Source organism: Mytilus galloprovincialis, chromosome 4 (assembly GCF_965363235.1).
Source record: "Mytilus galloprovincialis chromosome 4, xbMytGall1.hap1.1, whole genome shotgun sequence".
Taxonomy (NCBI): domain Eukaryota; kingdom Metazoa; phylum Mollusca; class Bivalvia; order Mytilida; family Mytilidae; genus Mytilus; species Mytilus galloprovincialis.
This window is the reverse complement of record NC_134841.1, coordinates 42,794,203-42,821,363: the sequence shown is the minus strand read 5'-3', so window position 1 is coordinate 42,821,363 and position 27,161 is coordinate 42,794,203. Positions and strand designations below refer to the sequence as shown.

The 27,161-nt window shown below is 31.1% G+C and overlaps 2 protein-coding genes across 2 annotated transcripts in view; both read right to left on the bottom strand.

Moving 5' to 3' along the window:
- Positions 1 to 27,161, bottom strand: part of LOC143070612 (fibrinogen-like protein 1) — a 355,424-nt gene that overhangs the window by 84,460 nt on the left and 243,803 nt on the right. The window lies entirely within an intron of this gene.
- Positions 131 to 26,417, bottom strand: LOC143070922 (uncharacterized). Its single transcript, XM_076245020.1, has 19 exons — positions 26,324 to 26,417; positions 21,916 to 21,998; positions 20,952 to 21,085; positions 16,563 to 17,358; positions 15,395 to 15,649; positions 14,588 to 14,750; positions 14,044 to 14,091; positions 13,405 to 13,449; positions 11,929 to 11,970; positions 11,245 to 11,289; positions 9,448 to 9,492; positions 7,679 to 7,888; positions 7,155 to 7,244; positions 6,264 to 6,314; positions 4,668 to 4,727; positions 4,407 to 4,466; positions 3,762 to 3,821; positions 2,240 to 2,512; positions 131 to 1,031 (listed from the first exon to the last, which is right to left on the bottom strand). Exons 1-19 carry the CDS (start codon positions 26,415 to 26,417, stop codon positions 862 to 864), a joined length of 2,724 nt encoding a protein of 907 aa, XP_076101135.1. The 3' UTR covers positions 131 to 861.

The following is a 27,161-nucleotide window of genomic DNA, read 5'->3' as shown; positions in this document are numbered from 1 at the left end:
ACACCAATATTTGTCTTTTATTCAATTCAATATTTGGACAACTTGTATTTCCGAGCAGCATGATTAAGTAAAAGTATTATATTTATATATAGTAAAATGAAAAAATAAAGTTCATATTTGACTTGAACTTCTTTATATATATATAATTTCTTGCTGATATAGGAGTGTAAACATTACACAGTGATAAAAACAATACTTATAGTTATGACTTGTAAACATTACACAGTGATAAAACCAATACTTATAGTTATGACTTGTAAACATTACACAGTGATAAAAACAATACTTATAGTTATGACTTTTTTGTGCATAAATGAATACACATGACCTTAATGGAAAGAACTGTGCAATACACTCTTTTGTTTGTATTGCAGACTCATTTACTTGATGGGAAAAAAATTGATATTGAAAAATATTAGTGTAGGAAATTTGCAGACATGACATACATTAACACTATTGAAAAACTTTAGATAAATAATCAAGTCACACAGAATTAATTCACAACAATGTGTTCTCTTTCCTGATTTCTATTATTTGCTTAGCATATGGTCATACTTATATTTAAGTTGCTACTATAACATAAAACAAGTTCTGCTGTCATAGAACTGCATGACTAAACTAAAGGTCAAGATTTTCTTGATGGGATTTTGTTATATTTATATATTTACACTTTTTTCCTTACTCTATTACTGATTTTCATAAATTAGACAAAAAAATATTTACAACTTTTTGAAATACCATAGTTTTATCATAAAAGTAGATATCCATTCAACTTATTTGAAATATGACACGAAGTATCCTGAATTTGTTGTTTCATATCAGATGAACTTATTTAAAACTTAACATATTACATATATTATTTTACAAGTTCTTTAGACATATATTTCTTCTTTTTCTTTTTTTCTCTGTCTTATCTACATATGTTTTCAAGTTTTTAATAGAACCAATATCAGTCAGTCTTACTGTGCACTTCTTGGATTCTGTTGCGTCCACTTTTTCATTTTTTGAAGAACAACTTGTTCTTTTTCTTCCTAAAAAGATAAATTTATTATATTAGCATAAAAACTTTTAAGATATTACTTAAATCACATGACATATCAGGAACAGATAACTTTTCTTACTTTGTAAATACTTTGAAACTATATCATATATTCAGATCAACTTATACTTAGATTATTCAAGTACAGTTCAAAACAACAACTTGTTTTTAATGAAACAAATATATTGTCCAAGGCATATAAAATATATTTTGGATCTTTCACTTTGATCTGCATTAGAATGCCAAAAACACAAATTCAGTCATTCAAACTGACAAAAGATTATTTCTGACTACCTTGAAAAAAAAAGACAGCCATCTTATACCTTTAGAAGAGATAGACAAGGTGTCATCACAATGTGTCTGCTGTCTCTTACATTTGTATAAATGAATCATGGTCAACTATGTCCTTCAGTCCCTAGCATTATTTTGTGTATGTTGTCTCTTTCAGTATAATAAAAGTCTTACTGACTGGATATTTGTGGAAAAATAAGTTTATTGTCCTCTCAGATACAACTATTACTTTTGGCTTTATCTCAGGGTACAACAAATTTCTATTCCCCTAATACCCAGTTAGGGGAATCCCAACCCTCACCTAACCTGGGACACTTATTTGTTTAGTTCATTTATATGTTTTGGAGAATAATAGTGTGGCGTCAATTTTCACTGAACCAGTACACATTTTTTATTAGTTGCCAGCTAAAGGTGTTGGATTTTCTCTCTGTGTTGAAGACCCAAAGGGGGCCTTCAGACGTTTCTGCTCTTTGGTTGGGTTATTGTCTCTTTTACACATTCCTAATTTCCATTCTCAATTTTATCATTATTTCAACTTCTTTTAATTTTGCATTATGAAGCTTAAATTTGTTTTCACACACCTTAAATCCTATTAATCAGTTATCATTCATTTCAAAAATAACTATCAAAATAACAGCAAAGCACCTGAGAAAGATTGTTGCATAAGGAAACTAAACTATCACATTCATAAAACATCTCCCCTATGGTAAAGTAAATATCAGTGAGATGCAAACAATCTCTATTGGGTCCACTGTATTAAATACTAAGAGATATTATAAAACCTTCAGCCTTACACAATCTTTCAATTTTAAGTATATATGGTGGCCATCTCAAAAATTTGAAGAGAAGCCACAGTCACCAATACAACCTTTGACTGATTTGATATTGTAAAGACTTCAGAATATTTACCATTTTCAGTAGTTTCACTAATCTTTCCACCTTGTCCAGTAGTTTCACTAATCTTTCCACCTTGTCCAGTAGTTTCACTAATCTTTCCACCTTGTCCAGTAGTTTCACTAATCTTTTCACCTTGTCCAGTAGTTTCACTTATCTTTTCACCTTGTCCAGTAGTTTCACTAATCTTTTCACCTTGTCCAGTAGTTTCACTTATCTTTTCACCGTCTCCAGTATTTTCACTGGTCTTTTCTAAAATTGGGCACACATCTATAGCATCATTTAAATCTGAAAAAGTAAACATTTCATATTGTTAATTATCCATTTTTAGATGGTGACATTCCTTTTTCACCATCTTATGGTGTTTATATTTCAACTTTTACAATTTCGTTTGTGTATGTAACAATGTACTAGATTTTAGCGAAAGAAATCTATGTATTACTGAAAAATAATTACACCAGGGTTTTAGATATAATAAACTAGTCAAAACATTTACTAAATCTTATCATCAGTACAAGGTCATCATTCATAAATAGAAATCAGCATGCAGACTTCGTATACTTTCTAGTGTTTCAAATCCAATACGGTTAAATTCTTTACAAAGGCAAAAAATGTCAGCTTTCAACTCAAAATCTTTAAAAAGACTTATTAAAAAAGGGATATATTTACGATTCTGTTTTCATGTTATTAAAGATGGCAAATTTTAGCTTTAATATTGATTCACTAATGGGGGTCTTTGCATGATACGGGTTATGTACTTCTCATATATTTTATGATGTAATGATACTAAATCACTAACAGGAGGAATTGTGATTGATATTCATATGATGAAGACATTAACTTTCAGTCAGTTTAATTGAAGTCTTGAGCTGGCCTGTCAGTAAATGCTAGTATTACTTTGTTAATTTATGTACCATTGTCATTTTTTTTGTTTCTTTTGTTACCTATTCTTTTACTGTGCATATTGCTGTGTGTTTGTTTTTTCTGTATTGGCAAGCAAGAGGCATAGGGGATATCTCAAAATAACATGTTTAACCAATCCCATGTTTGCACCTGTCCTAAGTTAGAAGCCTCTGGCCTTTGTTCATCTTGATTAATTTTTAAGTTTAGTTCATTAATATATTTCAGAGTTTAGATTGACATCAATTATCACTAGACTAGTACACATTTTTGTTTAGGGCCCAGCTGTATTGAAGACCAATTGTGGCCTTCGGCTGTTTTCTGCTCTTCGGTCATGTTTTTGTCTGTTTGACACATTCCCTATTTCCATTCTCAATTTTACTTTGAATAAAATAATAATACCAATTGTTCAGAGACTTATATAGGTCTTTACACTCTTAATTACAAATGCTATTAGTTGAAAAGAAACATAAGAAAGGTGAAAAGTAGACAATGAAGGTGTCAAAAAAACAGTTAATCTTACCCTGATACTGAAAATATATGGTTTCTATGTATTTTCATTAAAAGCCCAGAAAAAAAATTGGTCACATTAATTTAATCCGGATGTTAAAAATGTCTAGTTAAAATTCATACTCACCATATGTTGGTTTTACTGGAGAACTTTCCGCACTTGGTAAAATATTCAAATTTCTTCTCCCTACAAAAATCATTATCCAATAAAGTCCTTCAAACATATTTATACAGTATACTATATATTTATATGATTATTTTCAAAACTTTGCTCTGAATACTGTCAGTTGGTCATAAACAACCTTCTTTTCAAATTTCATAAAATTTCATGAAGGTTTGACACAATGTTTGATTTCTCAAAAGACTGTAACCTCAGATTGAACCTTAAAGAGGGGCGAAAGATTCCAGAGGGACAGTCAAACTCATAAATTGAAAATAAACTGACAATGCTATGGTTAAAAACAAAAAAAGACAAACAGACAAACAATAGTACACAAGACACAACATAGAAAACTAAGCTAAGCAACACGAACCCCACCAAAAACTGAGGGTGATATCAGGTGATCTAGAAGGGTAAGCAGATCCATATAACTGTTGACAACGAAGCCAATAAAGCATGTCTAGGATCACTTTGTTCTATAAACTAAACTTAAATCTAGTATCTGACATGCCTAATATAATTCCTTTTCTTTGAAGTAGGCTGGACACATAGTTATATCTAGGACAACATAACGCTGTATATATACATACTGAAATAAGAAAATATACCTACCATCTGTTGCTTTTAATGGAGATCTGTCGTCACTAGTTGAGGATTTTTTATCTGCTTTTCCTACAAATAGGTCATAACTTTAATCTTCATTACCTATAAATTATTATGAAACAAGACAACTACAGAAAAAAATAAGGCTTCAGGTTTCCAAATGGTTTAACAATTGTTTGGTCTTAAGGACAACCATTTATATGGATATAAGAATAGTCATTTTTTCTAAAATAAAGTTAATTTGAATATAACATTTTTTTACTCACTCACCTTCCATTGATCTTAGTGGAGAACTGTCTTCACTTGTGAAGGAATATACATTTCTTTTTCCTATAAAGTAATCAATTATTAAGGGTTAAATGCGACTGTGATGAAGAAACTGACTAGTCACACCATTACATTAAGGGCTCAATTGTAATACAATATATTCTAAAAATAAGTATCTTATCACCAAATACTTCAGATATAACTTGACTTAGCTAACACATCTAATAAATGTAGCTCATTGTGACCCAAATATTCTAACACAAGTAAAATAAAATTAACCTTACCCAACAACAAATATAACAAATGACCTGCTAATGACTTGCTGATCCTTTTAAAAAGTATTGGTTTTATAAAATACTATGCTCATTCATGGTAAACTTTTGTGTACAATACTGACTGTGTTAATATATTGCTAGAAATTTAGAAAGCAAAACTGCACCCCATATTTTGCTAAGCATAACCCACTCATTATTCAAAGTAGCTGACAACATGAAAATGCGCTCGAACTAGATGAATGAGTTTTATTTCGCTGTACTGGAGAAATAAGTAATAAAAACATTGAAGTTCAAACATCAAACTAAATATTCAAAGTATCTGCAAACAGGCAGTGGGTGTCTGTCAGATACAATTATCAAAGAACTGGGCCATGAAGGCATGATATACACCTCACCACCCTTTCAGCTCTTCATTATCATTATGCTTTAAAGAAATGATCCGCTAGAAATACCGTGAGCACTGCTTAAATAGACTCCTGCCCCCAAAATGGTAAATTGTGAGACATGAAAACACAGTGGTATCCATTTCATATCAGAAATTTATATTGAAAAAAAGGGTGGTTATACATGTAATCAAGTCACCAGGAAAACTGCTCAAAGCGTTTTGTGTAAGAGTTAGAAAACTTGAAAATCCCTCCTATTTTATGAATAAAATCCCAATACTCCTTTTAAACATAAAATCAACAAAATTTAAAATAAGAAAAGGGAAGGTATGTCAATGCAAATAAACAACTCACCAAAGTTTAGTTTACACATGTTTATTTATAGTGGATTGGGAAACAAGTTTTGCAACTTATATCAATTTCTTTCCACTTTGCAGGTATGATTGCTGCCTTGTAGAGGCATTAGCCTGCTTTTTTTCGAAATCTACAAGAGTGTCTCTTACATGCAAGGGACAGCTATTTATTGTCCCCTTCCAACGGACTATCATCCTTTCCTCAAGACCATACTCGCAAATGGTGTCAAGGGAGAGCTGAAAATTCAGTTCCTGAAATTTTCATCCCAACTGGGAATTGAACCAGGAAACTTTGTGATAGTAGTCCGATACACTCACCACTACACCACCGCTCACCAAAGTTTCATGGAAATCCCTCAAAGCATTTTTGAGTTTTAATCAGAATTCTCTCAAATTTTTATGAATAAATTCCCATAAATCAAAAACGTAAAATCAACAATATATAAAGCTTGAGGCTCTTAAGAGCAGGTTTTTAATTACATATGATTGACATCAAATAAATGGCAATTCCCAAAATGACCTTTCAACCAACGAAGGACAGTTAAGTATTTGATTTTTCCTTTTTTTCTTCTTGAAAGAATTAATTACCTGAATCAATCTGGTCTGATTTCTTTTTTGAACACTTTTTAAATATTCTTCCTACAATAAATTTATAAACTGTTGGATCCTTAATTCAATAATAAAGTTTACAAAGTGAAATTTTTAAATATTTTTTTTTACTGCTTCAAATGTTGTTAACAAGAATCATACATGAATTTGCAATTAAATTTATATCATATATAATAACTATTGTTGACCATTAAAACTGGTTCACTGATTCAGACAAAGCCAAAGCTTGGTCATATTTTACACACAATGACATTCTTTAAATGGAATTAGAATATACTAATTGTCTTAGTAACATGCTAAATCATGGTTCACAATCTCAACCATGGTATTTGCTCAAATTATACTTCTTTTCCCACTTCACAATGATGCTTAATCAATAGCTTGCTTTATTAATTGTGACTTTTTTAGTAATGCCTTGAAGAGAAAGAACAATTGAAGTCAATATCAAATGTTTCACTTTCCCATCTGTATTAATGGTATGTGTTATTAAGCAGAAATATCAGCAGGGTTTCAAGCGAAAAATATGTTTCTTTTTTTATTGGCAAAATAACCCTCCAGAACATGCTATATCTAATCAGAATGAGATAACTCGTATGGTTGTTTTATAGTCACATCATTGATTTGATAAAAAGGTTTCTAATTTATTCTTGACAAATAGAATACCAATATTTCTATTGTTGAGGTCTCTTAAACTTTGAATTCTCCAGAAGGCATAGGTTTTTCTTATTGTCTTATTGTTGAAGACCGTACAATGGTCTGTTTGTTTAAAACTTGTTTAATGGGCTTTTCTGAATGGTTGTCTCATTGACTATTACACATCATGTCCTTATATTTATATTTCTTTTCAAAATGATTTTTTTTATGACCAACCTTTAGCTGATCCTATTAAAGCTTTGCCTTTTCTTGTCCGAGATTGAGAAATCATATCATATTTCTTCTGAGTGTTAACAATATACATATCTAAAACATAAAAAAGTAATGAAAATAATATAATTGAAGGTTCTTTTTAAAAATAACACTATAGTATAAAATCATTTAAAAAAAACCTAGTCATTCAAATAAGTTTTGAAACTGTGAATATCTGCATCATGCTCTGATATTTGCTATTAAATGTTTTTCTTATGAAAAACAATGCTTCCTTTTTACATGATATTCTCAAGAGCTAAACATGCTTAAGTAAAGGAGATCCCAGAAACATAGGTCTGTTTAATATCTTGGTTGGTATTATTTTTGTTTTTTCCAAATGTTCTTTGCTTTATGGGGTTTTTTTTTGACTGCCTTTCTGTACCTTTCAATATATTTTCAACCATTTAGATTAAACCTTTTATATCATTTGAAAAATCAGTTCCAAGGGAAGGTGTCAATGCCATATTATAGATATTTAGACTGATTACCTTCTAATATTTTGAGAGTATTTAAAACAAGCAGCCATGCATCTGTACTAAAGTATGGCTCTGCTGCAGTTTGTGTTTCTGGACACAACAACACATCAGTATAACTGATCAACTGTTCTGGCTTTGTCTCCACCTCTTCTTCTTCAATTAAGAACATTCCTGATTCTGCTCTTAAAACAGCATCTGAATCAGCCATGTGATGTAAAAACCCTAGAACAATATCATTCAAGTTTATAGGTGAACATTTATAAAACTGTCATTTCAAATTATTCATTTACAATGTAGAAAAGAGTGGCCTTCCATAGTATGTTTTACTTCTAGGCATCTATACACAACCTTTACTTAATCAAGTGTGGTAATACCAAGTTTTCCAAATAAATAAAGTAAAATGTTGATATGACATTAAAAATAATCCAAAAGTTGAAATTAATATAGCAATACTTCTGCAAAATATTTAAAGTCAATGAACCATGACCAAAAGTGCAATATGCCATTTCATCTCAGTGAAGATGAGATAACCCAAAGTTAAAACAAGTGAAACTGTGAGCTACTGGAAAATGTTAATAGTGTAAAAATATGCATGTAAGTGTTCAGTGAACAGGAAGTTGTTGAGTGATAAATTTGAAAACGCAGCACACGGTAAAGCTGACTCATATCAACCAAATTTCAGAAATCCTTGTAATGTAGTTACTGAAAATTGTGATGAAAATTTTCAACTTGGATGTCATGTAATAACTTGAAATGATGCAAGTGTTTGGTAGATGGGAATTTTTTGCTTATGAATCTGACAACACATCACATGGTATAGCTGACTCATATAACCCTGAAACCAAATTTCAGAAATCCTTGCAGTTGTAAAGCAGTTCCTGAGAAAAATTCAAGGAAAAATTATTCATGGGAATGAGCGACAGACAGACAGAGGGAGAAAAAATTGAAAACAACATGTATACCCTAACTTTTTTAAAGCAGGAGTATAACAACTGCATACTAAAATCTTGCCATAAGTGGTTCCCAGTAAACTTGACTAATAAAAAAAATTAACAATATTTCAAAACATGTAAAGTTAGTTTTTATGTGTTAAAAATATTTTCACTTCAATCGCATAGTGGAATTAACTATTTGTGGATTCTTATAAATTCTATATAACTTTTGGACTATTTCAAATCTTGGTCTATTTCTGAAATTTATTTTTACATACTTTTGATTTTTTAACCCTGTATGCTAACATTGCATATGTGAAATTTTAAAATTGTTTGTATGTACATTGAAAGACAAATACATGTGACGTATAAAATTTTCTGACGTCAGACACGCAAATCAATGAATGTGTTAGTAGATAGATGTTTTTGTGTTCTGTTAAATTGTTCCTTTTAAAATTGTTACATGATGATGACTGCTGTACCCATATTTTGACTATTTTATTGATTGTGTGTCTGTTTAGTTAACGCACCATTGTAAATATAACGGAATTTGATGAGACTGTCATCAAAGTGAGAGGGTTAGCACTGTAAAACCAGGTTTAATCCACCATTTTCTACATTTAAAAATGTCTGTACCAAGTCAGGAATATGACAGTTCTTGTCCATTCGTTTTTGATGCGTTTTGTTATTTGATTTTGCCATGTGATTATGGACTGTCCGAATTGATCTTCCTCTAAGTTCAGTATTTTTGTGATTTTACTTTTTACAAACAATTGAACAGAAAGCCATGGTTGTGTAATGTAATATTTTTAAGAGTGAATCTTGCAAGAATAATTTTACAAAACTTACCACTTAGTTTCATTGAAAATGATATACCCAGGGAACTTTTGCTACCTGCAATTACAGAACTGTGTATAATAATAGGGATAATATTGTAAGCCGGTCATTAGAAAATGTTTCTCCTTAAATAATAATAAAAACATTGCATCTTGTCTGTCTGCAGAATTTTAGAAAAAGCAAATTTGATGGACAGCATCACTGCTTATTAATTAAAATCACTGTACCATGATTAAGGACAGAGCCATAAAACAGTCATCATTTTGATATGTACTGATAGCAGTGGCGGATCCAGAAATTTTTGTAAGGGGGGCCTACTGACTGCCCTAAAGGGGGGGGGGGGGGCTCCAGTCATGATCCAGTAATGGATCTGCCTATGGATAGTAATAGATGTACCACTTAAAACTATGCAAAATATCTTTTATTTTATCAGTAGCTCCTATCAAACTGACTTAACAAGAAGACTTAACATTCAAAATCATTGGACCATATACTAAGCAGCAGGGCCTCTAAAAAAATTGCAAAACTGATATTTTCTGATAGACATGCAACTTTATACAAAGTATCATTGATCTTTCACAAGAAGATCCTGTCAAACTGACTAAATAAGAAAACTTTACACTGAAAATTTATACTTAATTCAAAGTCACTAAACAAGAACCTTCAATCGATGGCATGGCCTTGAAATAATCTTCAATCTGATGTGTACTAATAGTAATGCAAATTAAAAAAAAAAATCATTGATGTATCTAAAGTTACTCTTATCAAAATGACTAAGACAGAAAACTTTACAATGACCTAAGGGCAGGGCCTGGAATAGTGTACTGCTATGTACTGATAGTAATAAAACTATTAGATAATAACATTGATCTTTCAGAAGAAGTTCCTTTCAAGCTTACTTAAGCAGAAAACTTATCACTGAAAATTTCGCATTAATTGAAAGTCTTTTTTCTTCAAAATACAGCAATAGACTCCTATAGGTAGGAGAGAAAAAACAGAGCCCACAACCTTTTAAATTAATTAATTCAACTTTATATACAATAACTTTACTTAATGAGAAGCAGTTCTTATCTAACTAACTTTGTTTCAGGTGTGACAATTATCATAATCACTATAAATAAAGTGTTCCTAAAAAGTGATGACTAAGTAAAAATAAAATATAGGGTTTAAAAATCCCATTTATCAAAAAAGAAATTGTTAATCTGTTTTTAATATTTGAAAATTTAAAAATTAGAACATTTCACACATGCATGTAAACTTGATCACATACAAAAAGATTATATTTGATATTGGGAACTCTAAATTAATGCTAATATACTGGGTGACAAGTGTGGGAACAAAAAATAGAAGGATTTCCTGGAACAAAACAGTTTTCTTCATTAAGTATTTCAATTTACGTGGCCAGGCATGTTGAAAAATAAGAGTGAAATATAAAATAGCAGACTTTAAAAAAATTGCAAACTCTTTTGAACTGCATTTAAATACTGAAAAGGATTTTTCTAAAGGGTGTAAAGAGGAGTACAAGTAGAATACACAATTACAGTAAACAGTATATACATGTAAGACAGAAACATTAAAACAAAAGTTATCCTTGATTACTGTTTATAACCTACGACATCCTTGCACTCAGTCGATTAAGAGCAACGTTAAGAAGTAACATTAAACATTTAATTGGTGTGGTTTGAGGGGAAATTTTACTATTTACCAATGAGTTTGTCGTGTAAAGAGAATATGAAGCAGTATATTTCCCCTAAGAATTGTACAGATCTAATGTTTGATGTCACTTCTTTTGTCTTTTGTCTAACATACCATTAGATGAAAAACTTGTAGTTCCCGGAAACGAAGTGGTAGCTGCTAAAATAGAACATATTTCAGTATATAAATGTGTCTATAACCACAAACTGACAAATCATTTTTATAGTTCATTTTTATGTTGCACTGTTACACCACTGTGTCCCCGGTTACGGGGAGGAATGGGATCGGACTAATTTATTAAACCCCACCACATTCTGTTCAATGTTTTTTACATTAATTAGGCAGTTAGTATTCTAGTTTTGATTATTTTACATTTGTAATTTTGTGATTTTTTTTTATAGCTGATTATACTATATGGGCTTTGCTCATTGTTGAAGGCTGTACAGTGACACATAGCTGTCAATTTCTGTGTCATTAATGGTTTCTTGTGGAGAATTGTCTCATTAGCCATCATACCACATCTTCTTTTTTTATAAATATACTGTTCAAAAGTTTCAAAGTAAATTTTAGAAGTACAATGTATAACAACTTGGGATGGCATCCAAATGATCTACAGGGAAATGATATGCCAACCCAAGAAAAATGCATATCATATATCATTGACTTACATTTAGTGATACTCCTTAAATTGACTTACTGGAAATTTTCACAACTGTTGAAAAGCCAACGACAGATTACAATATCAGCATGCCATAGTTTGACTTCAGTGACATTTATTGTAAGTGAGCCAAAACTTACCACATTCTGCTCCTGTCAAAAATTGATCTGTTGAATCAAGGTCTGAAGAAAAAAATACCTATGTTTTTTAAATAACAAGTAAAAAGATATGCAAACAAACTTTTATTTTAAAATTACTAAGGATTTCATTTTAATGAAGGAGATTAATCATTTAAGCAGCAATATATGATATGGCAAATTTCTGCAATCAACAATTTCGGTGTGTTCAAATCTCTCTATTTCTTTAATATTCAATGTACAGGTTAACATATTATTCTGTTAAGAAAGTGAATCCTCCCAATAGATATTAATTTTACATATAATTAGGTAGCAATGAGAACAAACTTTTTGGAGTACTGATGTGATTCTTTTCAACTGATTGTTAATGAGTTTGTTCTATCCTTTCAACGTTACACCAAGTTAGGAGGGGTGTCAAGTGCTTACAAACATGTTAAACCCTGTCACATTGTTTTAGTGCCTCTCCGGAATCAAGAGCCTGTAATCTAGTAAATTTCATTGGATGCCATCTACAATAAACAGCTGCGCCATGAGCGCATGATACGCCCGACGTCTTGTGTGGAAGTTTTATGCAATAATCATAAATAGTTTCTGAGAAAGTTTTAAGCAATAACCATATATTGTTTTTGAGACACAGCAGGACATGTGAAACCCACAACCCTGTTTTTTTTTTTTACAAAAAACTAAATATCCCTTAAATAAAATTTTGAATCAAAACCAAAAAGTATACAGATCTTTAGATTAATATAACAAAGAAGTGTATAAAGTTTTAAGCAATAATCATAAATCGTTTTTGAGATACGGCACGACATGTAAACCCCCCCCCCTTTTTTAAAAAAAATACTCAATAACTCAAAAATGAAATTTTGAATCATCACCAAAAAGTATACAGATCTTTAGATTAATATAACTAAGAAGTGTGTAAAGTTTTAAGCAATAATCATAAATCGTTTTTGAGATATGGCGCGACATGTAAAAAACCCTCCCCCTTTTTTACAAAATACTCAATAACTCAAAAATGAAATTTTGAATCATCACCAAAAAGTATACAGATATTAAGATTAATATAACTAGGAAGTGTGTAAAGTTTTAAGCAATAATCAAGAATCGTTTTTGAGATACGGTGCGACATGTGAAAAAAAACACACCCCTGTTTTAGTTACAAAGTGCCGTAACTCAAAAAGTTTAAATCTTATTTTCACCAAAAAGTATACAGATCATTTGACCATCATAAAAAACAACTATATTAAGTTTCATGAAATTTAGATAAGTCGTTCTCAAGTTACGGTGCGACATGTTTACGCCGGACAGACAGACGGACAGACGGACAGACGGACGGACGGACACAGGACATTTGTATACCATAATACGTCCCGTCAAAATTTTGACGGGCGTATAAAAACTGTTTAGTTTTTTTTCTGTTTATTGCTATAACCCTTACTCTGGTTGCTTGTTATCTATTTTAATCACAAAACTTACCACTGCTTCTTTGAGATGAGGATGTATCCACAAAATCTTGTTCATCTGAAAAGCACATTACATTTCTTTTAATTTCTAATTGTTCATATACTCAAAATTAAAAATTAAATAAAAATGTTTCCATGCTCCCACTTATAAATACAGCAAACTCTGCAATTTAGTATTTACAATGGAACATAACACAAGAACAGCAAAAAAGACCCCATCAAATATCAAACTTTGTCTGCATTTCATTTGGTGGTAGTAAGCATTGTGTATACTTTTTATTTGTTTCTAGTTATAAATGAAAATAACTTGAGAACTGTGAAAGTGACAACACCCAAATTCAAACTTAATCTGAGTTTGGTGGTAATAATTAGCATTGTGTATAAGTTTCACAACATTTGGTTGAAGGAAACTTAAAAGTTAAAGAACTGAAATAACTTTTGGGACAGACAGACTTACAGAGGAGCAACGGTAAATATAAAAGATCTATCAAATAATCACTATTCTCTTGTCTTTCCCTAAATCTCAGCTGAACAAAAATACAGTCATCAGTATTATATCAATTTTCAAGGGTTAATATGGAATTGTAAGAAAATAACTGATTTAAAAAAAAAAATTGTCTTTTCATTGTTTTCTCTTGTTAATAAAACTTACCATCCAAATTTGGAGTTGAAGATATGGGAAGCCTCTTGTCTTTTGATGCTGAAAAAAAAGATAATGAAAATTCCAATTAACTGTTAAAAGATGCCATAGGTCGATATGTTAATGCTTTAGGTTATAGTTCTTAAAATGTCAATATTTCTTTATGCCACAGATCTATATGCCAATGATCTATGCCATATATCTATATGTCAACTTTTTAGGCCATAGATCTATATGCCAATGTTTTAGGTAAGAGATTTCAGATCTTTTACACTACGCATGTTGTATATTTAAATTGAAGAAAAGTATTATTTCAACAAATGATTCTTATAAAAAAAATATACAAAACTTTCGAATTTATATTTTTTTCAATGAATATGCAGAAAAGGAGACATATTTGGAGTTCACCTGATTTTCGATTGAAAAATGGTCCCATATTAAAGGACCTAATTGCCAAAGTTTTGTCCAGAAATTCAGTAGCATTTGGAAAGTGTTTAAAACTACTTATCATTAAAAAACAAAAACAAATATTTAAAAAAATAAATAAAGAACTTACAAAACACCAGCCTTTCCATTTCTTTATCAGTTAAGATAATCTGCTTGTTATTACAATCAGTGAAATGAAACCAGGTGTAATTCCCTGCAAGTTGTTTCTGTCCAATAAAACCCTGAGTACACTTTGTTTGGAACTTTATATTTAGTGTTACATCTTTCCTCAACTGAAAAAATGTCAGACATAAACTAAAAATTGAATGTCTAACATAATTTTAATCTGTTGTTAGTGTTCTATTTCAGGTTAAGGGGTCATTACCAATATACGCACCAATAGATCATACTCAATTTAATTGCAAACTTTCCTTTTCTATGTAGCAAAAAGTAAAATCACAAAAATACTGAACTCCCAGGAAAATTAAAAACGGAAAGTCCCCAAGTAAATGGCAAAATCAAAAGCTCAAACACATAAAAAAAAATGAATAACAAATGTCATATTCCTGACTTGGTACAGGCCTTTACTTACGTGGAAAACATTCCAGCATGCATATGGGGCACATATCTCCTAGTTGATATAATATTCCAGGGCTTGTTTTTGCTATCATGAGTTGCTGCACTATTTAACCAAAAGTTCAAAATGGTGAAGATGGAATTATTCTGTTGTAAATTGTATGGATGCCATCAAGAGTTAATTGACTGTTATTGAATTTTTGTTTCAGATGATGACAGATTTGTTCCAAGATTTGTATTAATCCTAATCCTGTCTTTTTTTCACTAGAAGTGTAGACTGCATGTACAGGTTTACTGAAATAATTCGTTATGCATAAACTATGCTGCATCTTACTACAATCTAAAAGTTAAAAAAAAATACCTTTTTTGGCTTTGATTGCTTGCTTTGACACAAGTAGTTAAATTTCTGCCAATCTTTTCTTTGAAGGTTGCTACATGAGAGATCGATGAGACAAAATAATGCATCTTCTTCCTTCAAACCCTTTAACCCATCAAATTTTGAAGCCGGAATCTTTCCAGTGCTTTTTGAGCATATATTCTTAAACAGTTCATAGCATTGATAGGAAAGTCCAGTTGCAAGGAACCTCAGCATGCTTTTGCTGTCTACTGCTTTTTTCTGTGAAAATACAGAACAGTCATTGTAGTTAATTACAAATGATTTCATATATAATTTTTTCTCATGGCAGTTTCCTAAATTCATGCATGGAGAAGGCACTTCAGAATTTAAATATTGGTGAGTGTTTTCATACAGTGAAATGCTCAAAAATTATAAAATTGCTTCTTCAGATGTTTACTCCATTTTGAAAGTACCTTCCTGGGTACCATGCATGATTTATGGAGCAGACTTCAGTAGAGTAGTCACCTTTTTTAAACAAAACAGAACAAAATTTGAAACATTTTAAGTTTTCAGTTGATACCTTCACGATGTTCACTATGCTTCTAAGATACACAATGTTAAACATCTATAGGTAAAGCAGATACATGCAGGAATTGCTAATTATTTTTTTTCTGATCAAATATAAAAAAAAAAACATTACTGTTGAATTGAAAGTGTCAACTATAAAGACAAGTATGCTTAAGCAAACATAATCTTATAATATAAGCATAAATTGGTTACTGACTGGGTTACATGTAATTGTAGATAGTAATATAAATTATACAGACTCATGCTTTCTAAAAAATGTTCTGGACATAAATTGTAACTTACAAAAATTTCAACTTGTGATACTTGTTTGAATTGGTGTTGTTTTTGATTGAAAAGCTGATGACACAGAGATTTGTCTTGCCTGTAAGTAGTATTGAGTAGTTTTATGTTTAAAGTTTAAAACTTTGATTTGATTTGGCTTGATTTTAGACAATTTTGTTGATTTCTTTTAAGGCAGATTACTTCAATTGTTAACATTTCCCTATCAACTTTGTTTGGTCAAATAGAGCATAAAGATTTTCTGCATGAACATAAACCAGATCCATTCATATTTCTTACTTCAACTTTTAAAAGATCTATATAGATGCAATTAACTGTTACTTACACCTTGCAAGTTAAGTAGAGTGATAAATACATCCTTAAATTCTTTAGGAACTGTAGGTGGATCAGCATGGGCTGGTGTGCCTGTCATGGAATACAATCGACGCCTCAGTACATCAACCTTCTGAAAATCAGAGAACTTCACAAACGATTCAGTGTCCTCATTTCTGCTGATTCCAAGCAGAATTGCTTCATTTTCTGTTAAACCACAGTATATGAAAACTCCACGATGCCTAAACAGTTCGTCTTTTGTCTGTCTGTATGCCTCTTTTTGTGCTTTAATACTGTGGTTCCCATCCACTATATATACCTCATAGTTAGAAAAGTTTTCTTCTTTGTAATCAACTTTATCTATGTCAATAAGGCCAATTATATTTGGAGCATTATCAACACTTACAGAATTTTTTTCAACCATTACATTCGCCATTTTTTCAACAAAGTTTTCATCAGCTTCTCTGACTTTGAACCTTTTTGGTGGTTCTTTTAAAGTAAATATGTCTAGGAATTTGAACCCAATTGCTTTTAAACTAATACTTTTCATCAACTGTTTTCTGTTCAACTTTGTGGACTCATCAGTTAAGCTTTCATCCTTTGATCCTTGGGAAAAATTGTCTTCAGCATGTTGAACATCCAAATGTTTTATACTGATAGCTCTTTCTGGTAAAATTTGTGACAGTTGTGTAACAAAGGGGTTGTCTTCATTTGAAAGGTTATCAATGTTCTGGACCGGCTCATTGTAATACTCATCATCTCCTTCTGATTGCTCACTACTAGAAGAAGATTCTTGAACATATCTTTCCCTAAAACACACTTAGATATATATAGGAAAAAAATAAGGCTGAAAAACACCAAAAACTAGTATCTATATTCATGGATATCTGTGAAACAGTGAAACCAGTAGGAAACTATGGAGAACATTTTTTGAACAATTTGATGTTTTAATAGACAAAATGTGAATATTCATATTGAATATAAATATGTCATGCATTTTCAGCCAAAAGTGCAAAAATCAAGCTTTTGGTTACCAGATGTAACTGACAAGGAAAGGTAACACCCTTCCACCAAAAGGTTCATTTTTGTCAAGCTTAGGTGGTCAAGTGGTCTAGACCATCAGGCATAGACCACTGCAGTGTGGTGCCACGATATCTCAGTAGCATGAGTTGGAATCCCAGCCAGGGAAGAACAAAAATTTGCTTCCACTAATTTACAGATCTAACATTGTTGGGCTGTTATTTAGACGAATAATATATGGCAGATTCCATATAAGAAATAGAAACAACTCCCATAAGCATGCTAGGCAAAAGTCATAAGCAATGAACTTCTGTTTTTGAATACATGCTTTACTAATAAAGATATTTAGACAATTTGACCAAAAAAAAATTATAAGCATCGTCCTTTTTAAATAAACTATATACCATTGAGATGGGAGCCATCTCTGTGGGCCCCACTGTCAATAACGTGGGGTAAATAAGTTGTATGGATAATCTGATACAATCTTCACCACAGGACACGGGGTTGTCAACTGAGAAACCAAAGTTTTTTTTACCTTGACCTTTGACCTAGGAAGTTGTACATACATCATGACAAGCCCTCTGGTGGTGGTTAAAATGGATGTCAAGTATAAACTTTGAAATCATAACAGTTATCTAGATATGGAGCGGACACGATCTTCACCACAGGACACAGGGTTGTCAACTGAAACCAAAGTTTTTGACCTTGACCTTTCACCTAGGAAGTTGTACATACATCATGACACACCCTCTGGTGTTGGTTAATAAACATTTAAGTATTAAGTATAAAATCATAACGGTTATCTAGATATGGAGGGAACACGATCTTCACCACAGGACACAGGGTTATCAACTGAAACCAAAGTTTTTTTGACCTTGACCTTTGACCTAGGATTTTGTACATACATCATGACACACCCTCTGGTGTTGGTTAAAATGGATGTCAAGTATAAACTTTGAAATCATAACGGTTCTCAAGATATAAAGCGGACACGATCTTCACCACAGGACACAGGGTTGTTAACTGAAACCAAAGTTTTTTTACCTTGACCTTTGACCTAGGAAGTTGTACATACATCATGACACGCCCTCTGGTGGTGGTTAATAAACATGTAAAGTATAAAGTATGAAATCATAATGGTTCTCTAGATATGGAGCGGACACAAAGTTAAAGTGTTACAGACGGACGGACAGACTGATCACTATAGGGCGACCCGCCTAAAGGCGGGGCCCTAACAAAGCCTTAAATATTATGTTTCTGATATAAGATTTGACAGACTTTATTATTTCTGACATAAGATTTGACAGACTTTATTTTTTCTGACATAAGACTTGACAGACTTTATTTTTTCTGACATTTATTTATAAGATTTGACAGACTTTATTTTTTCTGACATAAGACTTGACAGACTTTATTTTTTCTGACATAAGACTTGACAGACTTTATTGTTTCTGACATAAGACTTGACAGACTTTATTTTTTCTCACATAAGATTTGACAGACTTTATTTTTTCTGACATAAGACTTAAATTTGACAGACTTTATTGTTTCTGACATAAGATTTGACAGACTTTATTGTTTCTGACATAACATTTGACCGGTTTTATTTTTTCTGAAATAAGATTTGAAAGACAAATTGAGTTTCTGACACAAGATTTGACAGACTTTATTGTTTCTGACATAAGATTTGACAGACGTTATTGTTTCTGACATAAGATTTGACAGACCTTATCATTTCTGACATAAGATTTGACAGACTTTATTATTTCTGACATAAGATTTGACAGACAAATTCAGTTTCGGACATAAAATTTTGACAGACTTGATTCTGACATAAGATTTTTCATACATAAGATATTTTGACAGACAATTTATATTTGACTTTTTTCTTTACTGACATTGGAAATCAAATCCTAGTTGAAAGTCATTTTTAAATTTCCTGGAAAATACTGCAGCCTAGCATCTAACAAGATTTCACCACAGGTCAAATAACTCTTAACTGTTAGCATATTCAAATGTTTCAGACGAAAGAAAACAAGTTTGACAGATCTTATGTAGGAAACATATAAGTTTAAACTATTGCTTGAATAAAGTTAAATGAAAGAATCAACATGTGTTTTTTCTTATGCACAACTGATTTACAGTTTTAACTGGCATATATTGGAACCAACAATGATTTTGAAAGTTTTTACAGAGATGTTCCTGAAATAAGATTTATTGACAGACACTGAGCTATAAAGCAAGATATTTGAAAGTGAAAAAAATATATATATCACAGATGTTTTTGACTAAAAAAAAGAAACAGATTTGGGAACAGTAATGTTTGAATAACCAGACTACACTAGTTTTAGCAGTATACAAGTTTCAACATAAAGCCTTGCAACACATAAACATTGTGTAAAAAAATGGGACCAGGGAGTTAATTCCGTCAAAATTTTGGCATTTTTTCAACTTGTTTTAATCATTTCTACGTTAAACGGAAAAAATCATATACATTTTTATAATTTCATCTAATATCATTATTCATCAAAACATTCACAGATTATCTTTCAAATAACAGTATTTATTATTTTTATTTATTTATTCATTTTGACAGACATTTCCATATCTTATATGGAATCTGCCATATAATCTATATATAGTTGAAAAAAGAGGATATTGGGGAAACATTAATGACAACAAAATCTGTACATGTACAGGAAAAAATCACAATTTTATTACTGTTCTTCATCTCAATTTCATAGTGAAGCCTGCAAAGCGAAGCAAATCTCTCCCCTCACTGCATGTATACTGTTTTAATAGATCTTAATATATTATAACAAACATCAAATTCATTAGCCATCTGCCAGTAACTTCAGAAGATCCCAGTTTGAATTATATAATTTATCATATGAGATTTGCACAATAAGAAAACAAAAAAATAATATTTTGCATCTTACAACATGTACATTGAGGTACATAATATCGAAAATAATAATGCACAAAATATCAGACGGGAGTGAGACCATGCAGACAGGATTTGTATTGAAATTACATGTTTGTTTAAGCAGTCAACTTGAGCATGATGGCTATTTTGAAAATTCTGACACTGGATGTCACAACTGGACATGGTAATCTATTAAATCTAACAGCATAGCAACTTTAATTGTGTTCTGGTTAGAAGTTGCAGTGTTACAGACAAGACATTATTTGTAACATAAAATTGGAAGCACAGATGGATACACAGACAGTCTGATCACTATAGGGTGTTGAAGCCCTTATAATTTGTTTCTTGTTAAAAGACTAAAAATTAGGAGTCAACTTCTTCATTGTCAAAGAATGGTGCGCACAACTATTTATTTAAAGAGATTATATATATCAAAATAATAATAATTATAGTAACCTGTCTTTTAAGAATTCTCCAGTGTCGAGCCAGAACTTCAGCAGTTTCTTTGTATCATTTATCATTAGACCAAACAAAGTTGTTCCTGTGAATTTCTTTTTATTAAGCTTTAATACTGATGTCCCAAAATTCACCTAAAATTATATTGTAAATGGCTAATTTAATCAGTATACTGTAAATGCCTACTCATGATAATAAATAACAGCAGGCTCACAAGAGCCTGAATTTGCTCACCTGTTGTTTCTATTATCTTTCATCTATATAATAAAAATAAGAAGTTGTGGTATGATTGCCAATGAAATAAACTTCTACAAGAGACTACATGACACAGAAATTAAAGGCTATATGTCACTGTACAGTCTTAAACTATGAGTAAAATAATGATAGCATAGTTTTACATATCTATAGAATATTGATACTTGCATATATGTTTAAATTTCCATCATATGTTCCTATCCATTACAGATTTTTGGTAAATCAAACTAAGAAATTAGCTTAAAATCATCTATTAAAGGCAAAAACTCTAATATTAGGGTGATTTTCAGTCATTTGACTTATATCTGTAGATCTGAGGTAGCAATACACAATTAGGTGTGTAGTTTCACAAGTTATGGCCCCTGTGCATTTTTCAAATATGAAAACTTTTTGTCACACAAACTTTCTGGTTCAATTTTAATCTTATTATCCAACTGTTTATTGTATATAAACCTTACTTTGCCGTACAGTTCTGCAATTAACACTTTTGCTCAATCTTTAAAATAAAAACCAAAGACTGATTTTCATAAAAAAAAATAAAACTTGGCCTAGCAGATGTGCTTAAATAGTTATTTCTAAATTTAAGAAGCATTAAGACATGCACATTTTAATGGAGAAAACAGTACATCATGATCATATTTCACGATGACAACGAAATTAGTAAGTGAGTGGTTTTCTTTAAAATCAAAATTGTCAATATAAAATGTACCTGTATTTTCTTTATATCGTCTGTACATTCTGATATACATGTTATATGCTGTACATGTGTTTGTAAATTAGTAAGAGACTGATCTGAAATTAAAAATATATGTGTTATAAATCAAAATAACATTATTTTTATTGACATGATTAGAAAACATTATTCTTTAAAAAAATACTTTTAACACTGTTATAGTACATGTATATAAAAGGTTATCAATTCAACACAATGATTAGATCATTGAATAATGTTTTATTGGTATTAATATTGATTTTGTTATCAGTAAATTAAAAGAAGACTAAATATTATTGTTGTATACATATATACATTCATAGATCTACAATCTGTTCATACCTGTATTTTGGCATTGCACAAGGTCATGTTTTTCTTTGTCACTGTTTATTACCTCTTTACACTAAATCCATTGAATGTTGGATGTGTACTGATGGATAATTTAGTCTTAGACTTTTTTAATTAGTTGTTTGTGGCTTTGAACTAGCTGTCAGTTAGAATGTGAGTACTCTCAGATATGTACCAAGTGATTTTATGTTGTTGGGATATACAAGTATCTGGCCATTCTGTTTTCGTTAGATGTATTTTCATTAAGTGGCCTATTTGTTTTGTTAATATAACAATTTTTACATGCATGGTGAAGACATGCTTAAAATGTATTTCAGCAATTCTCTTCTAAAAATAACTTGTTTAACGGAATAAAAAATCAGATTTTTTAAATTTTGGGTTTTTTTTAAGAAAACTTAAGGCTACTGAATTTTATGTGAAAACTTAAAAATCTAGCTCCTTTAAAGATACTGCTGATACAGTTATAACTTGCGCTTTTGTAAATTTCCCCCTATAAAACCCCATAACTCAGAAAAATAAAAACTCACCATGCTAACATGTATGATAAACAGCTGCGTCATGAGCGCATGATACGCCCGTCACTTTTTCAAAGAATGAAGTTCAATTACTTCTCAGTGTCATATTTGAAATTGATGAAAAAACAATAGATATAAACCATTTACCAAAGTTTCATGAGAATTGCTGAAAGCATTTTTGAGTTATTGTCTGTAAACTGGAAAATCACCCTTTTTAGATGAGTAAAACCCCATTACTCAGAAATGTAACATCTAAAATTTTTAAATTCTAACGGGAACTTACATCAAATAGATATAAACAATTCACCAAAGTTTCATGAAAGCATTTTTGAGTTATTGTTTGAAAACTTCAAAATCCCCCTTTTTTATGAATAAAACCCCGTAACTGGGACATGTAAAATCTAAAATTTATAAAAATCAAAAAGGAGCTCATGTCAATAGATATTAAAATGCACCAAAATGGTGAAAATTCTAAAAAAAGCTATCATTATCCCTTATGGGCCAGGAAATACTACGTGCCACCTTACGTACATGTAGGAGCACTTTTGTAGATTTCATACAATAAATTGAAATGGATTGGTTCCATTCCTATAATCACTGATAATGAATTAAATTTATCATGACATTCTGTTTCTCAATTCAAAGTTTTAATTCTGAAAGTTATAGAAAATTTACAATACACAGATGACAGGAATCTTAAAAGAGGGGATGGTAAAGGGTTATTTTCGTGCAACGTGATCGCCGTTTTTTATTTCACGTTCAACATGTTTTTACTTTTTTATTTGACGTTCAGTCGTGCATGACGGGTGCCTCGTTCAACGTGTTCTGCTTATTTAATTTTACGTGCTTCGTGATTTTCAAAGTCTTATTTTGCGTGCTCAGTATTTTTCAAATAAAATTCAAACACTTGGCAGGGATCGTCAAGAAATACTTTTTTAAAAGCCGTAAACCAATTATATCATAAATGTGTATACTAAATCGGGAATATCAAGTAAAACAAAGAGTTAATATATACAAGAAGACAGTGACTCAGTCACAAAAGGTTGAAATAAAAGTATTTATTTTTCGTGCAACGTTCATTACAGAAATTATTTCACGTTCAACGTGAAATTATGTCTTATTTCACGTTTTTTTCATGCAAGCACCCCCCTTTACCACCCTCTTAAAACTGTACTCAGGAGTATTTATTAAGTCATTGTAAGTATTTCACTCTTGTCTTCTTGACTTGACATCATTTAAAAACAATTAAGACATTATATGTAAGTGCAATACAGAAATTGTACTTAACTGCAATATGTCTCCAGTGGTGGATCCAGAGGAGGGGGGTTCTGGGGGTTGGAACCCCCTTTTTTTTGACGATCAATGAATTTGAACATGTTGAAACATGTGGTTGAAACCCCCTTTTTTTAAATAGCTGGATCTCTGTTCTGCCTTCTACATAGTAAACGGCAATTCATTTAAATAATCTCCAGAAATAGAGAATAGTAGTCCAAAGATTACCAACGGGGAATGTGTCAAGGAGACAACCCGACCAGGACTCAGGAGCAAAAAAACGGAAGATTGACCGGAGTAACATTCAGAGTACAAGCTTGTGCTAACATATTTAAAACATAAATTAGCACAAATATAGTACTTAAGACAGTGACAGGTCGTCTTTTGAAGAGGAAATACATTTAGATTTCACCGAGCAACGAGTGTCTGTAGATCTCTGCAGTTATTGAACACTAATAGTTCGGGGGAGAGAAACCAACTTTTTGATCCTTTTTGTATTGAACATTTTGTTGTTGATATGACACAGGGGGGTCTCAACATGGGATTTTGGGTACAGGTGCGCAGCTGGGATTTTAAAAACACCCCCCATTCATATATTGAATAATTGTGAAATCCATACCTATACATATATTTCACAGCGAAATCATAACCCATTCATATATTCATGACCCATTGATATATATCACAATCGGTCAATTACTACCTATTGATATATTTCCTCGGTAAAATTGCACCCCATTGATATATTTGACGGATCAAAAAAGGGACCCATTCCAGCGGCACATATGTATATACCTTTATATAGGAAGAGACCCCCCCGTGTGATATGATCATACGTTTTCCTTATTTATAAATATAACATATTTTATGACATGTCCTTGACTACAGCTATCGTTTGGATAGCTTCTATATACCTTCTATAAATATATATATATATATATATAGATCTATATAGGGGAATTTAAGTTGTTAAAGAATCTATGATGACTCGCCCCACACCGATTCGCCCTTTTCACTAACTCGCCCACTTTCTAAAAGGCACCTTTCTAAAACATCGCTGCACTCACAGTGGCTGCACTCTTGTTTACGAATTCTCACAAACTTATGTAAAAGGGTAAAATCCCATTGAAAATTAGTCTAACAAAACTTATGAAAAGGATTGAAATACCGCTGAATAAAGGTCTGCGATTTCATCCCACCTATGAAAAATACACGATGAACTTAAACGATCTTAAACATGCAAACTCACCCCACTTTAAATATCAGTGAAGTTCGATCTTATTGACTATAGCAGAGACATATGTTATATGTTTCTGACTATAGTAACTGTTTATGACGTTTGTTTTCAGCTTTTCTGGTAAATATTTTATAATCACTGTTTATCAAGATTACGGTTGGTATGAAAATGGAGTTCGCTCCACAGATGATCACAGATGCAAAACAACAAAACAATTTCGATTTTGAAGAATTAACATGTATTTACATTTAACTAGACGCCTCTCAAAAGGGAGACCGTCATTTTTTATTTTTTTTTGCCATTTGCACATTGTTTAACATGCTCTAGGAGGAAAGACCCTTCTCTATTTTTTTTTCATAACAAATTCCAAAATATATAATTTCATCTTATTTTCACTTATTGTAAGTGCTCTTGTTTTTGTGAATACGATATTATAATAACAGTAGATATGTACATTTACTGTATTTTGGTGTGGTAAATATGTTGTTTTATTGACTTTTGAAAAACTGATGTTCACTGAGACCAACGGCCGAAGTTTATATTAGTTTTCAAAATTCAACCACATATTTATCAAAGCAAAAGACAGTAACTCTTTTATTACATATTCCGAGAGAAAACAATATTTGTTATGACAAATATTTAAAAAAAAACAAAAAAATGTACATCAATCATTTTACTAAAACATTACATGTAAAATCACTCTGACGATAAATGCTGTGATCGGCTCTATACCTCGGTGAAAAAATGTTATTAATTTAAAAATCAAATAGAGAAACCTTCTAAAATGATACCGATATGGAATAAATATTTTTATTTTACGGAAAAAGTGGGTCCATTCCCAAATAGCATGTGCTTTGTAAAAAAAATCATGTTAACGTTTACTTCTAGAACAACATCTTCGTAATACTGTGTATTTAAAATGCTGAATAGTTTTCTTTTTGTTTAAAAAATCTTTCGAAATTATTTTCGTTGCTCCAAAAACAAAATTAAAAGTTTACAACTGAACATACTTAGTTTACCATACAAAACGTACCTGCAAAGTACTGCCCAGCATCTTTTGAATCTAAAAACAGATGAAGTTCAATTTCATTAATAAGTTGAATCGTCCAATGTTTATACGTCGGCATATCTTTTGTGTTGAAATTGCGCAATCACGCTTGCAACACTCTAATTCATAAGTTGCAAGAACAGATTTAACAATAACTAAATTATTAGCTTTTATACTCGACGCTGTTTCACAAAAAGTAATTTGATAATAATTGGATTATTAACACACGCCCAGTTGCTGATCAAGCACATTTTTAGCTAGCATAAATCTTCATGAAGTAAATGTCATTACAGGAATGATACCATATTGCGTTTACAAAACAAAGAAGAAAAAATAACCTCACAAATAGTGACTCAATTTCTCCATGTATATATATGTTACAAATAGCAAACTCCTTAACGGGATGAAATATACATATTATTTTTTCAAAAAATATCAAAATTGTTATTGAATGATAGTACTATATATTTTTTCATCACACGCTTTATGTTTCAATACCTTCTATACCTTCTATAAATACAGTTTAAACATATTTCATTGTCCAAAACATTTCTGTATAAATTAAAATTGTTTAACCATAAGAAAATATGATTATTTTAATGTATTCTCACAAAGAACCTCCTAATTACAGCACAGTCATGTGTTCAAACAAAATGTTCTACTTCTTTGTATATTTCAGTGAGTCCTGACAAAGTATGAATTTGTTGATTAATACTAAAATAATTAGTTTTAAGTTCGCCGAGATGTGTTATAGATATAGATATACTTACCTGCTAAATAAAGTTTTGCTGTAAGTTAATTTTCTTCAGTGAAGCTTTTTACA

Bases quoted from the DNA above. Each gene is read 5' to 3' on its own strand.
- LOC143070922 (XM_076245020.1), bottom strand. From the start codon at position 26,417: ATGCCGACGTATAAACATTGGACGATTCAACTTATTAATGAAATTGAA. The intron at 21,999-26,323 runs GTACGTTTTGTA...TTTTAATTTCAG, and splicing joins TGCTGGGCAGTACTTTGCAG to ATCAGTCTCTTACTAATTTA. The intron at 11,290-11,928 runs GTAAGTTTTGGC...GTTCTATTTTAG, and splicing joins TTTGACAGGAGCAGAATGTG to CAGCTACCACTTCGTTTCCG.